The sequence below is a fragment of the Aplysia californica genome, unplaced genomic scaffold (genome assembly GCF_000002075.1).
Source record: "Aplysia californica isolate F4 #8 unplaced genomic scaffold, AplCal3.0 scaffold00032, whole genome shotgun sequence".
Classification (NCBI taxonomy): domain Eukaryota; kingdom Metazoa; phylum Mollusca; class Gastropoda; order Aplysiida; family Aplysiidae; genus Aplysia; species Aplysia californica.
The window spans coordinates 1,582,503-1,595,002 of NW_004797302.1; the positions used below are offsets into that span (position 1 = coordinate 1,582,503).

At 39.4% G+C, this 12,500-nt stretch overlaps 1 protein-coding gene across 1 annotated transcript in view; it reads right to left on the minus strand.

The window, feature by feature from the left end:
- Positions 1–12,500, minus strand: part of LOC101853997 (unconventional myosin-VIIa) — a gene marked incomplete in the record, with an annotated part of 37,288 nt that overhangs the window by 2,798 nt on the left and 21,990 nt on the right. The window contains 12 exon segments of the mRNA XM_035973819.1: positions 625–821; positions 1,701–1,819; positions 2,924–3,088; positions 4,937–5,028; positions 5,423–5,515; positions 6,153–6,238; positions 6,959–7,078; positions 7,748–7,819; positions 8,652–8,719; positions 9,866–9,977; positions 10,553–10,669; positions 11,235–11,300. Coding sequence (XP_035829712.1) covers positions 625–821; positions 1,701–1,819; positions 2,924–3,088; positions 4,937–5,028; positions 5,423–5,515; positions 6,153–6,238; positions 6,959–7,078; positions 7,748–7,819; positions 8,652–8,719; positions 9,866–9,977; positions 10,553–10,669; positions 11,235–11,300 — 1,307 coding nt within the window.

Consider the following 12,500-nt stretch of genomic DNA (forward strand, 5'->3'; position numbering starts at 1 on the left):
ATGGGGAATATGTGTGTGTGTCTGTGTGTGTATGTGTGTGTGCGTGTGTGTGTGTGTGTATGTACGCGTGTATGTATGTGAGTGTGTGTGTATGGGTGTGTGCGTGTGTGTATGTGTGTGTGTGTGTGTGTGTGTGTGTGTGTGTGTGTGTGTGCGTGTGTGTGTGTGAGTGTGTACACATACATAAAAAAATAACATATTAAAACAGAGAAAATGTGAGTGAGAAGTTGAATGCCACAACAAACAAAGCATTTTGATCATTGATAATGTATCTGCAGAGATGTGCTGAAGTCAAATGGGGAAGCCCTCAATCTGTGCACATTCATAAGTGGAAGAGAAGTTTATAAATATGCGAAATAGGGCATCTTTACCTTTATTTTTTCTTTCTCGCTTTAGACATGCTATGTTCTACAGATGCCTTATATCGTCAGAAACTAATGTACGAACTATTATATTAGTATATGATGTATATAATAGTTAATCCAATCACTGCCAGACATTCTGTGAAATCCTACCAAATTATAGCTCAAGAGTTTTAGGTCTGGCAATGAAGGGGTTAATTTGCAGATAATATTTTTGGCCAAAACTGTTTGCCAAGCGTTTGCTTTACATACAAGTAAATACCTTCTGGAGATGATGCCATGAAACCATTCTGAAAACTTGTTCTCATTTTTGTCCACCACGTTGTAAGTCTGAGTCTCCTTGAACCAATTGATTGCCGCAGTCTTCGTTCCTTCACGACCAAATTTCTTTAAATTTGAAGACACAGGCTGATAATCGTCTTCCAAAATCTCGGAGTCCGAGCCGCTTTCTTCCTCCATCTGGGGAAAAAAGAGCCAAATAAAAATTTCTAAAATATATACATAGCTCTATTTATTATTTATTCCGGAGGAGGGGGGGGGGGTAAATGTTTAATATTATCGTCATGGATATTATTATGATGACACCGTTTTTTGCGGTTATTATGGGCTTTTTAAAATTCGTTGCTTTGAAATAACCGCGAATAAGAGAGAATATATATCTAGCATTCTATTCAAAGATTTGAGGATTTTGATCCTAGCTTTTTTTTCTGGCTTTTGCTTTCTTGTGTGCATGTGTGTGTGTGTGTGAGTGTGTACACATACATAAAAAAATAACATATTAAAACAGAGAAAATGTGAGTGAACCTCTTGGGAACCTGAAGGGAAATATTACTGATTAAAAATGAAAAGTAAAAAAAAAATTGTGAGAGAAAATGTTGAAAAGGATCTTCTGTCGGAGCCTGTGATTAAACTATGTTTCCTAGTAAATTATGCTGAGATACATTTTCCCGAATATGAGGCTCACTCGATCCAATATTTTTTTCTTTGCTCACCCAAATTCTGGCTGTGTCAATTTTTTGGCCCAGTATTTTCTAACATTGGAAGTAGTGTCATTAACCCTTCCTCGTGAAGACTTTCATCAAATGGGATTATATTTTGAACAAAGGCTCAAACCACCAACCAAAATAGTGGCGTCAGTAGCCTACTGGTTAGGCTACCGGATTTGTAATCGTGAGATTGCGGGTTCGAGGGTTCGAACCTCAGCTAGGTCTGACGTTGTGTCCTTGGGAAAGATACTTTACACAAATTTCCCACTTGGCTCGGTCCTTTCGGAGATGGACGTTAAACATATACCATTCCACCATTTTTTCATCTACCAAAATGATCCTTTCAACTCACCTGTGTCCCTATTGAGGTTGTAGTCTTCTTGGGCTCCAGATACCTGCCACTGGACGCCACAGAGATGCCATCTGCTGGGAAGTCTGGGGCGGAAGGGGTTTTGGCGGGCTTCACTTGATCTGTGTAAAGGGATACTGTGTTATATTTTTTGGTTTGATTTGGTTCGGTTTGGTTTGCCTTGGTTTGGTTCAGTTTTGTTTGGGGGTTTTGTTTTTTGCTTTTTTTTTTTGGTAAGTGTTTTACGGCGCTCGCAACTGCAAGTTCATACAAGCGCGCGGGGCACACCAAACATTTTCAGTTGGTAGGAAATCTTAATTTTGCCTGGATGACGGCCGAAGCCTACTCTTATCGATTTTAAACTACCATGGGATCTTTAATGGGCGCAACTTGGACTTGAGACCTCCGAGATTTTTCGCCCCTGTCCGAGAGATCTTTCCTACCAGAAGATCAGAGGAGTGGCTGAAAGACAGCAGTAAAAAGTAGCCAAGGAGTAGCAATAGAAAGGCTGCAGAAAGAGTCAAGGGGCCCAGAGGAGGGGGCAAAGGAGGTGAAGGGGTGGGGGCAGAAAGTGAAGATGAAAGCAGACGCTAGAAAATTGCTAGAGAGCAGGAAAAGGGGTGAAAGGAGACAATTTAAGAGAAGAAATATTTTCCGTTGCTTCTAGGATTCGAACCCGGGACCTTTGAATGAGAGTCAAATACCTTAACCTCTAGGCCACGAAAGCCCTCTTTGTTCGGTTGAGTTTGGTTTGGCTTGATTTTGTTGGATTTGGGTTGGGTTGGTTTTGGGTTGTTTTTTTTATGAAAACACGAATATACACTGTAGACATAACAATAAACACACACATATATATTTTATCATAATATATATATATTACAGACGAAATATACCTCTACATTCATACATCTTGCCAAACCTTGTTAAAATATCCATATCATGAATATAAGGAGAGTGGTTCTACAGTGACATGTGTACATAAATAATATGCCATAAATTATGCTTGTCCTGGAGAGAGAGAAAAACTACATCAATTTTCATAACATCGGTGCTTACGTGTTGTGCCTTTTATTTATTTCTCCTTTTTTGTTGCTATTGTTGCTGTTGTTGTTGGTGGTGGAGGTGGTGGTTGAGGTTTTTTGTTTTGTAAAATATGTAAATGTTGCCATGCCTTTAACTACTCTGGCTCTGAAAAGGTTGGGAAGCACTCGATCTAATTAGCTCACCTTTCGGTTTCGTCTTATCATGCTCAGTGAGTGTGTGTAGGCGCGTGCTGGCCTCGGCATTGAGCTGAGCAGCTTGTCGAAGCATGGCTTCCACAGCTTCCCTTTCCTTCCTGGCCTTCTCTTGTCGCCGCCTATATCGCTTCCGGGCCAGGTAACCTTTGGTGTCTGAACAGAACGGGGAAATTGACAACGTAAATTGGAAGTTTTGTTGAAATTGGCCCAAAAATGGCCGAGTTATTTTCCTTTATTTAATCCTATGTGTACGTCGTGTTTTACTATCGTATCCAAAGAGGAAGTTTACTCGTTAATCCGATCTGTATGCTTTGCATAGCAGCCTGTCGAAATGATTTTTTGAGAAACATTGAAAGTTTCAAAGACATCTTTGAACAAAAAGGATTCTAAAATGTGAAGAATACAAACCCAGGGGTACATAATGACCACAGGGCGTACGGATAGGGTTAAATGGGTCGTTCTTTTCATTTCATTTATTTTTAGATCATTGGTAGTAGAAACTGGTGCAGTCGGTGAAGCAATCATCAACCTGTGGACAGAGGTACTCCACGGAAAATCCACTCCGTTGTGTCAGATCGCGCAGCGGCATATTATATGTACCTCTAAAAACAAAGAAAGAAAGATATAAAAGAAGTTTTTTACTATCAAGCATTAGGCTATTGTCAAAATAAGCATAGATGTGTATTTGCTCTTCAGAGTATGTATCTATATAAGTCCAAAGGTCTTGTAATTAAATTTCTGCACGTAGTTGCATGATGCATCTGATGTGATGTGTACATTCTGTCAACTTTACTTCTCGTTTCATATTGAATTTTAATGAGAGTAATATATAATTTAAAATGTTTATGCATGCCTACATGTGTTTTTATGGTCCTGTACAGCCAAGAAAAATTTCCCTCTGGGATAATTGAGTATTATCTTATCTTTTCTTATCTTATCTGAATAAGAATTATTTCATTACAGTTGCTTGAAATCGTGTGGAGACCACAATCATCAACGTGATCTGCAATGCCACATTTGTTTCATCTGAAAGCTAAAATGTCAAAGACGAGTCAATATTGTTTTTTCTTCCGATGCAAAATATCTAAGATAAAGATCATATTTTCAAAACGTCAAGGAAAAAATAAATGCTTCTCACGAGCTGGATCATCAAAACTAACACTATAGGATAGAGACAAACTTGGTAAAACTGTAGCCTTTCTGAGTAACAAATTTTTTAACAAAGAGCCAAAAAATTCGAGGGCGGCCAAGTAAACTATGGTAAGTCATGTTTTTCAAATTTTTCAGGAGAGACAAAAAAACAGGATTTTCTTGGTGCGTTTTGGATGGATAAACTTCATTATATAAAGGGAGCCTAATGTCTGTCATGGCATTTGTAGGCTCCTTTACGAAAATGAAGTTTGTCAACCCAAAACGCTTCAAGAGAATCCGTTTTTGCTCCTGTAAAATGTGAAAAACATTACTTACAACAGTTTACTTGGCGGCGCTCGCTTAGTATGATCTGTAGGCTTTGCTTTTGATTTACACATGCGGACTATGCTTTTAAAAATTTTTTGCATCTCTATCTATCTCTCTCTCTCTCTCTCTCTCTCTCTCTCTCTCTCTCTCTCTCTCCCTCCCTCTTTCTTTCCCTCTCTCTCGCTACCCCTCCCGCCTCTCTCTCTCTCTCTTCCCCTCTCTCTCTTTCTCCCCCCCATCTCTCTCTCTCTCTCTCTCACTCTCTCTCTTTCTCTCTCTCTTTCTCGTTCTCTCTCTTTCTCTCTCTCTCTTTCTCTTTCTCTCTCTCTCTTTCTTTCTCTCTCTCTTTCTCTCTCTCTTACTCTCTCTCACTCTCTGTCTGTCTGTCTGTCTGTCTGTCTGTCTGTCTGTCTGTCTGTCTGTCTGTCTCTCTCTCTCTCTCTCTCTCTCTCTCTCTCACTCTCTCTCTCTCTCTCTCTGTCTCTCTCTTTCTCTCTCTCTTCCATAGTTTTATAACAGATTTCAGGGATAAAAACGACTTACACTTCTGTATACATATGGCAGATTTCCCCACTTTCTCCAATAACTCCGTCAACTGTTCCACATGACGGTATTTCAGGAACACTTTGGTGTAGCTTCAGGAGAAACAAAAATACCGAAAAAACATTGTCATAAGGCTTCTCTTCTTGATTCATACGCACACATTCTTAACTGATAAGTAGATCTGATCATATTCCAATCTTTAGAAAAGCCTTGATATCTTCTAAAAATCCAATTTGGATGAGCAGGAAGTCCCATAAATGGAATGGATTTGAGCAACTGGATACTGAAAGAGTTAATTTAGTTTTTAAAGTGCTTTGCTCTATATTGCCTTCATTTTTTCAGCTAAGAGAGAAGCAAACAAATTCATAAGATAAGTTTTAACACTTATGGAAACTTAAATGGGTAAATTGCAGTCAGCAATTTTGATCCGATGACAATATAGGTTGCGCTATAATTACTAATAAAGGGGAATACCATGTTACTTACCCAACATACCAGCCCTGAAGCCGGGCTGTGGTGAGAATCTTGGAACAGTTCTGGGCGGACGGCGTAAGTTTGAGATCAACCAGAACTTTGTATCTGTGACGTCATACATAGGTTATATAAATTGCGTTTTTATCAATGACTGTGTAACATATTGCATAACCAGGCATGACTGTTATCACAGCGAGATATAAATGCGTGTCACTATCATAACACAGCGTAGAAGACGGCTAACAACATTATCAAGCATAATCATTGTTGGTGTTCAAATTTAACCCTGCATCCGTCAAATTGCACCAACCATTCTTTGCCTCAAATTATGGTATTCACATTTATAATTACAATAGGTGATGCTTTATGTCAAAAGAACACTCTATTAAAAAAATGTTAAGCAATTCTGAAAATAGTAAGAAACAAATCATGGTGATTTTTTTTCCTTCACTTTTCTGAAAATCAGGGTTCTCACACACACACACGGCAAGAGTCGGCCATCGATGATTTGTTGGTGACATGGAATTACGTGGCTGGTTACTGGGACTTGCCTTTGAGCAAGACACGATAACCCTAGCTCAAGAACAAGTGTTGCACAGTGGCCGTTAGAAAAGATATGTTTGTACGTGGAGAAGATTAGCGGTGGCACTAGATAAAAACATACGAAGAAAAGGGTGACAGATGTTTGATAGGAAAGAAAGATCAAACCGTACCAAAGCGCCTGTCAACACCCCACACTCACTTTTCAACAAATTCTCCAAATGTTGGTCGTACAGCGAAACCTTTTCTCCGGATTTCAATAGTCTCCAACATGCCAGTATAAAGCAGCTGTGTTGAGAAAGAAAGGTTTGAGGATCCATTACACACACACGTAAGGACGTACGTGTTTTGCTATCGAATTTCAGGCTCGGGTTTAAAGAAAACAATCTTGCATGAAGAGTCAACTGTTCTGTGCATGCGTTTAACACTACAGTAGGTACACTTTTTAAAAGGTCGCTTTTATGCACAAGGGGGCACAAGTTTTTTTCCCCCTTGTTTAGTTTCTTTAAATGACAAGGAGAGTTTTTTTTATAACCAAACAAACATACACACCGATGAAACCAAACTTCTCCTATAGACAGGGCAATGCCCACGTTGGGTGTTGGTCAAGATTTCTGGAAACAAGATCTGGGTTAGCCCGCTTATCCTTAAAAGCGACAAAAAAGAAACGTACAAATAAGCATGAAGATCACAGTGACATAAAAGATTGAAGACAACGGCAAGACCGAACTTAAAACAGCGTGGACATATTCGTCATTTAAGTTCATTGGATGTTAGATTTGTAGAGAGGTGAGAGGAATAGTGTTAACAAGACTACGTAAAAATTTCCGATGATTGCCAAAAACTACAGGCTACTGCTCTTAATTATTTCACCCTGACAGCGTTGACAAATTTGTATAGCCTACTCTTATTTCTCTTCTCAATAATTTCAGACAGGAATTTTTTTTAATATGCAAAATAATGGTTCAAACTTTATAATGCTTTGAGATATAGTTTAAAACAACTTACCTGAGCTAGCACGTATTTTGTGTCCAGAACACCTGGCTGTTTCTTGTGGTTTGGCTTCAGACAGCGAACAAATATTGGTGTGGATGCCGTCATGCGCTCCATTAGAATGGCCAGTGAGTTCTGGGAAGAAATATGATAATATATAATATTCTTTATTGTAAGTGATTTTCACACCCAGCCCCCACCCCATCTTCGCCACCATCGACTCAATTTAGACAATTTAGGAGGCGAGCTAAGACCTGGCCTGTCAAGGCTATCGAGGATATCGCTTTTTTAGATGCCTTGGGCTTAACCTTTATTGAGAGGCATACAACGTTCCAACAACAAAAAATTGAGATACTCCATAAAAATTATCCCCGCTCTGGAATCGAACTCGGGGGTTTTTGTGTGCGATGATGAAGCACCTAACCTCTACACCACAGACGCCAGTGTTTCTGGGGAGAACAAGAGTGACGTTTAAAGGATGTACGTAACAGTGTAGAAAAGAATCAGTGAAAAGCACAATTTTGTTGAAAAAAGAAAGTTGATAACAATGCTTTAAAAGAAGAAGCATTAGAAAAAGCATTGTGTAACTTCGTACGACTCCAAAGGTTGTTGTTTTTTGTGCGTTTTTTTTTTAAATTTCTACGCTAATTCCTTCTTGCAATGCGAAGTAAATAGTTACTAGGCACGAGTCAAAACATATGATGTCCCTGACAAAAATCACCTAGCCCTTAAACATGTGAAATCTTAACTTCTTCCGAAGCTCTTTTGTTTGCAGTGAATAGAGATTTTGTGTCTCTCACTGACCTTGAACTGTCCTCCAACGGTAAGTTTTCTTTTGGCGGCGTCATTGCCGGACGACACAGGCATGAGGTTCCTCTGAAATGAAATGACAAGCATTCAAATGAGCGGTTTTCTTTTTCTTTTCTTTTTTTACTTCTTTTCGTACCAAACAATGATGCACCAGCGCCTTTCTCCACAACGTTTGATTAGGTGTTGATAACTAGTGACACACGAAGAATAAAGCAACAAAGAAATGGCATATATGGAAATAAAAAAGGAACTCCTTTTTCCATTTAACACGCACAGCAACGTATGTCATCCGAGGAAATAGAAAAAAAGGAAGTCTTTTTTTTTTCATTTAGCAGGCACAGTAACGTGCAGCACAGAAAAGTTTACGTTGCGTAACGTTTTTGACACCTACGATACTCTCCTTAGAAGTCAGATGTGATTTTAAAATATGAATCTCCTTCGATTTCCTCGTAAACCTTTTGCTGCTTGTAATTTCCAGAAAATATGAGTTACTGATTATGAGAAACTCAAATGCAACTGGAGTTGCAGCATGGCAAAATTATCATTGTTCTAAGTTTGAAAGTTTCACGTTAACTATGGGGTTTGAACACATTGAGACCCCAGAATAATAGAGATTCTATCTCAGCTGCGCTCATTTTTAAACTTTTACTTTTAGAGTTCAAAGTTTCCGAATATGATATATTTCTTACAAAAGAAGGGCAAAATAAAATTAACGTGATTTTATCTCAAGAAATAAAAGGATAGGGTTTTTAAACTTTTAGATAATAATATGCTTTAGAGGGAGAATGGGGAGAGACTCCAACCATTTCGAACTCCTAACTCACTAAAAATTCTTAGTTAAGACTTTGTTCATTTGAGATCGTGCCATGTCAAAAGTTTATGACCCATGAAAACATACCCTTTTGGTTCCTTTGCTCGTTGACATGCGTCCCTGGAGAGCTAGACTGCCAGTACGGGTGAGTTGACCTGTAGAGTATTAGGAAACACTTGGTGGAAACTGTTCTCACACGTTAAAAATGTGGACTTAGGTACATCAGCAGAAAAGGCTGATCTCGAATAGACACACCATTGAGCACTCCAATACAAACAACAGCATTAACGGCAATAATAAAAGCAATATCATCAGGAATGTCATAGATTTCATAAATAACAATAAACTGATTACGGTGATGTAACGGTTGGGGGCTTCGCCGTTTCATGCAGGAGAACCGAGTTCGATTCCCCGAGAGGGGAGAAGATTCTTTGAGTATCTTGGCATTTCTGCTGGGATGTTGCATCCCTCTCAGCGCGGGTTGGCCCTCATGAATGACCAAAACTGTGTTGATGTGGACGTAAAACACCTTCTTACAATAAGAATAAATCTAACAACTAACTCTTATTGTGACTCGAGACACACACCAAAGCAATCTCAGTGCTTGTTTTTTTAATCATTTAATTTTGGTCGCACGCCGTAATAAACACTTCTATTTATTTCTTCCTTGTCCTCTTTCGGGGGGAACTTTAACAGAAGAGGCTGACCTTGAAGAGACACACCATCTGCATCCCTACGCAACAATACTGTTGAGAGAGAGAGAGAGAGAGAGAGAGAGAGAGAGAGAGAGGGGGAGAGAGAGAGAGAGAGAGAGAGAGAGAGAGAGACGGACAGACAGACAGACAGACAGACAGACAGACAGACAGACAGACAGACAGACAGACAGAAACACCGAGAGAGGGAGGAAGAGAGAGGCAGAGACAGAGACAGAGAGACAGAGAGACAGAGAGACAGAGAGACAGAGACAGAGACCGCGACAAAGAGAGAGCGCGCGCTCGAGAAAGAGAGAGAGAGAGAGGGAGAGAGAGAGAGAGAGAGAGAGAGAGAGAGAGAGAGAGAGAAAGAGAGAGGGAGAGAGAATGGCACAGACACAGACCCAGAAAGAGAGTGAATGAGAGAGAGAGACAGACAGACAGACAGACAGACAGACAGACAGACAGACAGACAGACAGACAGACAGACAGACAGACAGTAGGAGAGAAATAGAGCGAGAGAGAGAGAGAGAGAGAGAGAGAGAGAGAGAGAGAGAGAGAGAGAGAGAGAGAGAGAGAGAGAGCAGTTAAGGAGCTCCGCAAGCCTACCTCTGAAGATGGTCTTCACGAGCCGGTTTTCACTGGACTGTAGCACCTCTGTGATGCCAGGAGGCAGAGTGTCCCTGTTCTTCTCCAGCCACTTCTCAGCTGCGTAAGTCACCTACAAAAACAAGTAAGGTTTTACAAAATGGACACCATAAAAGTAGCATTATATAATTCTGTTAAACTAAAAGAAGAAAAGTCTAATCGTTCTCATTGTGCTACCTAATGCAGGCAGTATTGTATCTTTTATTATCATTTTTTTTTGGGGGGGGGGGGAGGGGGTCTACGATACGCTTCCTTAACTTAAATAAAGCTTAGTATTTAATTGTTCACTAGGTTTATACAATACCGTTTTTTAAGTTTCCTTGTGTTACTCCCAGGAAAGACAATGATCATTTGCAAGAAAAGTCTCATTCATTTGAACGTTCTGATTTATTGTACGTTTAGTGTGTTCTTGTAATGATTCTAAGATTACCTGTAAGTTGTAAAGGCCCCACCACTTTGCAAAAACTAACGAAGTCAGAATAACATAATAGGGTACTGTTATCTATTTATTTGTTTATTTAATTATTGTTTGTTTGTTTGATTGTTTGTCTGTTTGTTTGTTTGAAGGGCCTGTAGTATTTTCGAGCTTTGAGCTCTTATCAGCTAGATCAAAAGTCATCTAAATTAGCGACTAGTGTGTTTACTTGCCTTGCCAGCATAATGGTTGATGGAGAAGATTGCCTGGTTGGTTTGCTGACTTTTGACGAAATACTGGTTGCCTGTAAACGCCTTTGTGAGTTTGTCAACATAGGATTGGTCAGTACCCTGAGGACGAAATCAGGACCAGATGTCACACTGTAACCAAGACAGATTAGTAAAAGAAAGCAAGTGAAGCTCTGTAAAGTACAATAAAGAGGTACATTATGTAGTGCGTGATGCACAAGGCTGGTTAGTGGGTGACACACGGTCCAGTAAATGGTGAGCATAGAGGACGCTTTCACTTTCAGTCGTATATAGCTTCTCTGAAGGTTATGCCAGAGGAAAAAGAGAGAGGGGGAGGGAAGAGAGAGAAAGAGAGAAAAAGAGAGAGAAAGAGAGAGAAGAGAGATTGATAAAGAGAGAGAGAGAGAGAGAGAGAGAGTAGAAATAGAGAAGAGAAAAGAAGGAGAGAGAGAAAGAGAGAAGGAGAGCGAGAAGGGGAGAAGGGGATAGAGAGATGGGATACTAAATTAAACAAGTATAACTTTTTATAATACAAGTCTACGTTCTATCTAGAAAAATAACATAAACAGTACACTGAACTATCACAACTAACAAACAAATAATATTTCTATGCTACACGGTACAAGAATCGTGAATTTCATAATACCATCATCGACGGTCAATCTACCTTAGGGAACAGGCTTTCCTCATCCAGAAGCGACAGGATACCGATGGGTTTGCCCAGAAACATGTCCTGTGGATACAGAAGGAGTTGTACAAAATGTCCATTATTTTTTAAAAACATTGATGCTTTGTCGAACATATTCTGGGAAGGTGTTCAAAGCTGGTAATCATATTGATCAAATTAAGACAATGTGGCGAAGTGCATGGCATTATAAGTCGGATTCAGTTTGGTAAGTCATTTACGGCGCTCGTAACAACTTTAAGCCAAATGAGAGCGGCATAATAATAATATTTTGTTTGTTTCATGAACATTAATAAATAACAACAAGAACTGTTTTGTGCCGGAGCCAGAAGTGAGAAGACCATTTAGACACCTCATTCCCTTATTGATCTCTTCAGAATTTGAGCTGAGTTCTCTCGTAACTAAACGTGTTTCTGGAAATGTTTACAAGGTGACTTCTCGGTAAAACATCAGGATCCTAAACCTATGAGAAGAGTATCATCATCATCAAGTGCCAGATCTGCGACAGACATCGGCGATCATGGTTCTCTGTCCATTACTCTGCTCGGATGCTCTTAAAAATGCTACGTTACCCTGATCTTTCCCGTTATCCATCTGTTTAGGTTCTAGGTAGATTGTTCTGGGCCTACCCCTGCCTCGTTTGCCTTCAATGTTGCCAGTGAGAGCTAGATGTTTCAGACCTTTGTGTCTATTCAGGTGTCCCAAAAACTGCATTTGTCTTTTCCTGATTGTTTTTAACAATGAGCGCCCCACGTAGGCTTTATCAAGTACTACCTCATTTGATTTCTTTTTCTTCCACGATATTCTCAGCATTCTCCAAAGAAACCACATTTCTATTGCTTCTATTTTATTTTCACTGTCTTTAGTGATTGTCCAGCATTCACAGACATATAGAAGGGTTGATCATACCTAGCGTTTCAGAACTTTCATTTTGATAATCATTGATATGTTTTTATTTTTGAGGATTGAGCTCATTTGATTGAAACCAGCCTTAGCAATTGCAATTCTTCGTTTTATTTCTGTGGGACATTTGGCATCAAATGTTATTATATATCCTAGATATTTAAACTGTTCGACATGTTTGATCTTTTAACCTTTGCTTATCCCATTACAAAAAGGATTTGCTGCTTTTTAGATATTACCAAGCATTCTGTTTTCTTTACATTCAACAAAACTCTTTACGTTCACTTTCCGCTACAACAGTATCTAGAAGTGATTGAAGGTCCTTTTCTGAGTCTGCTATTAAAA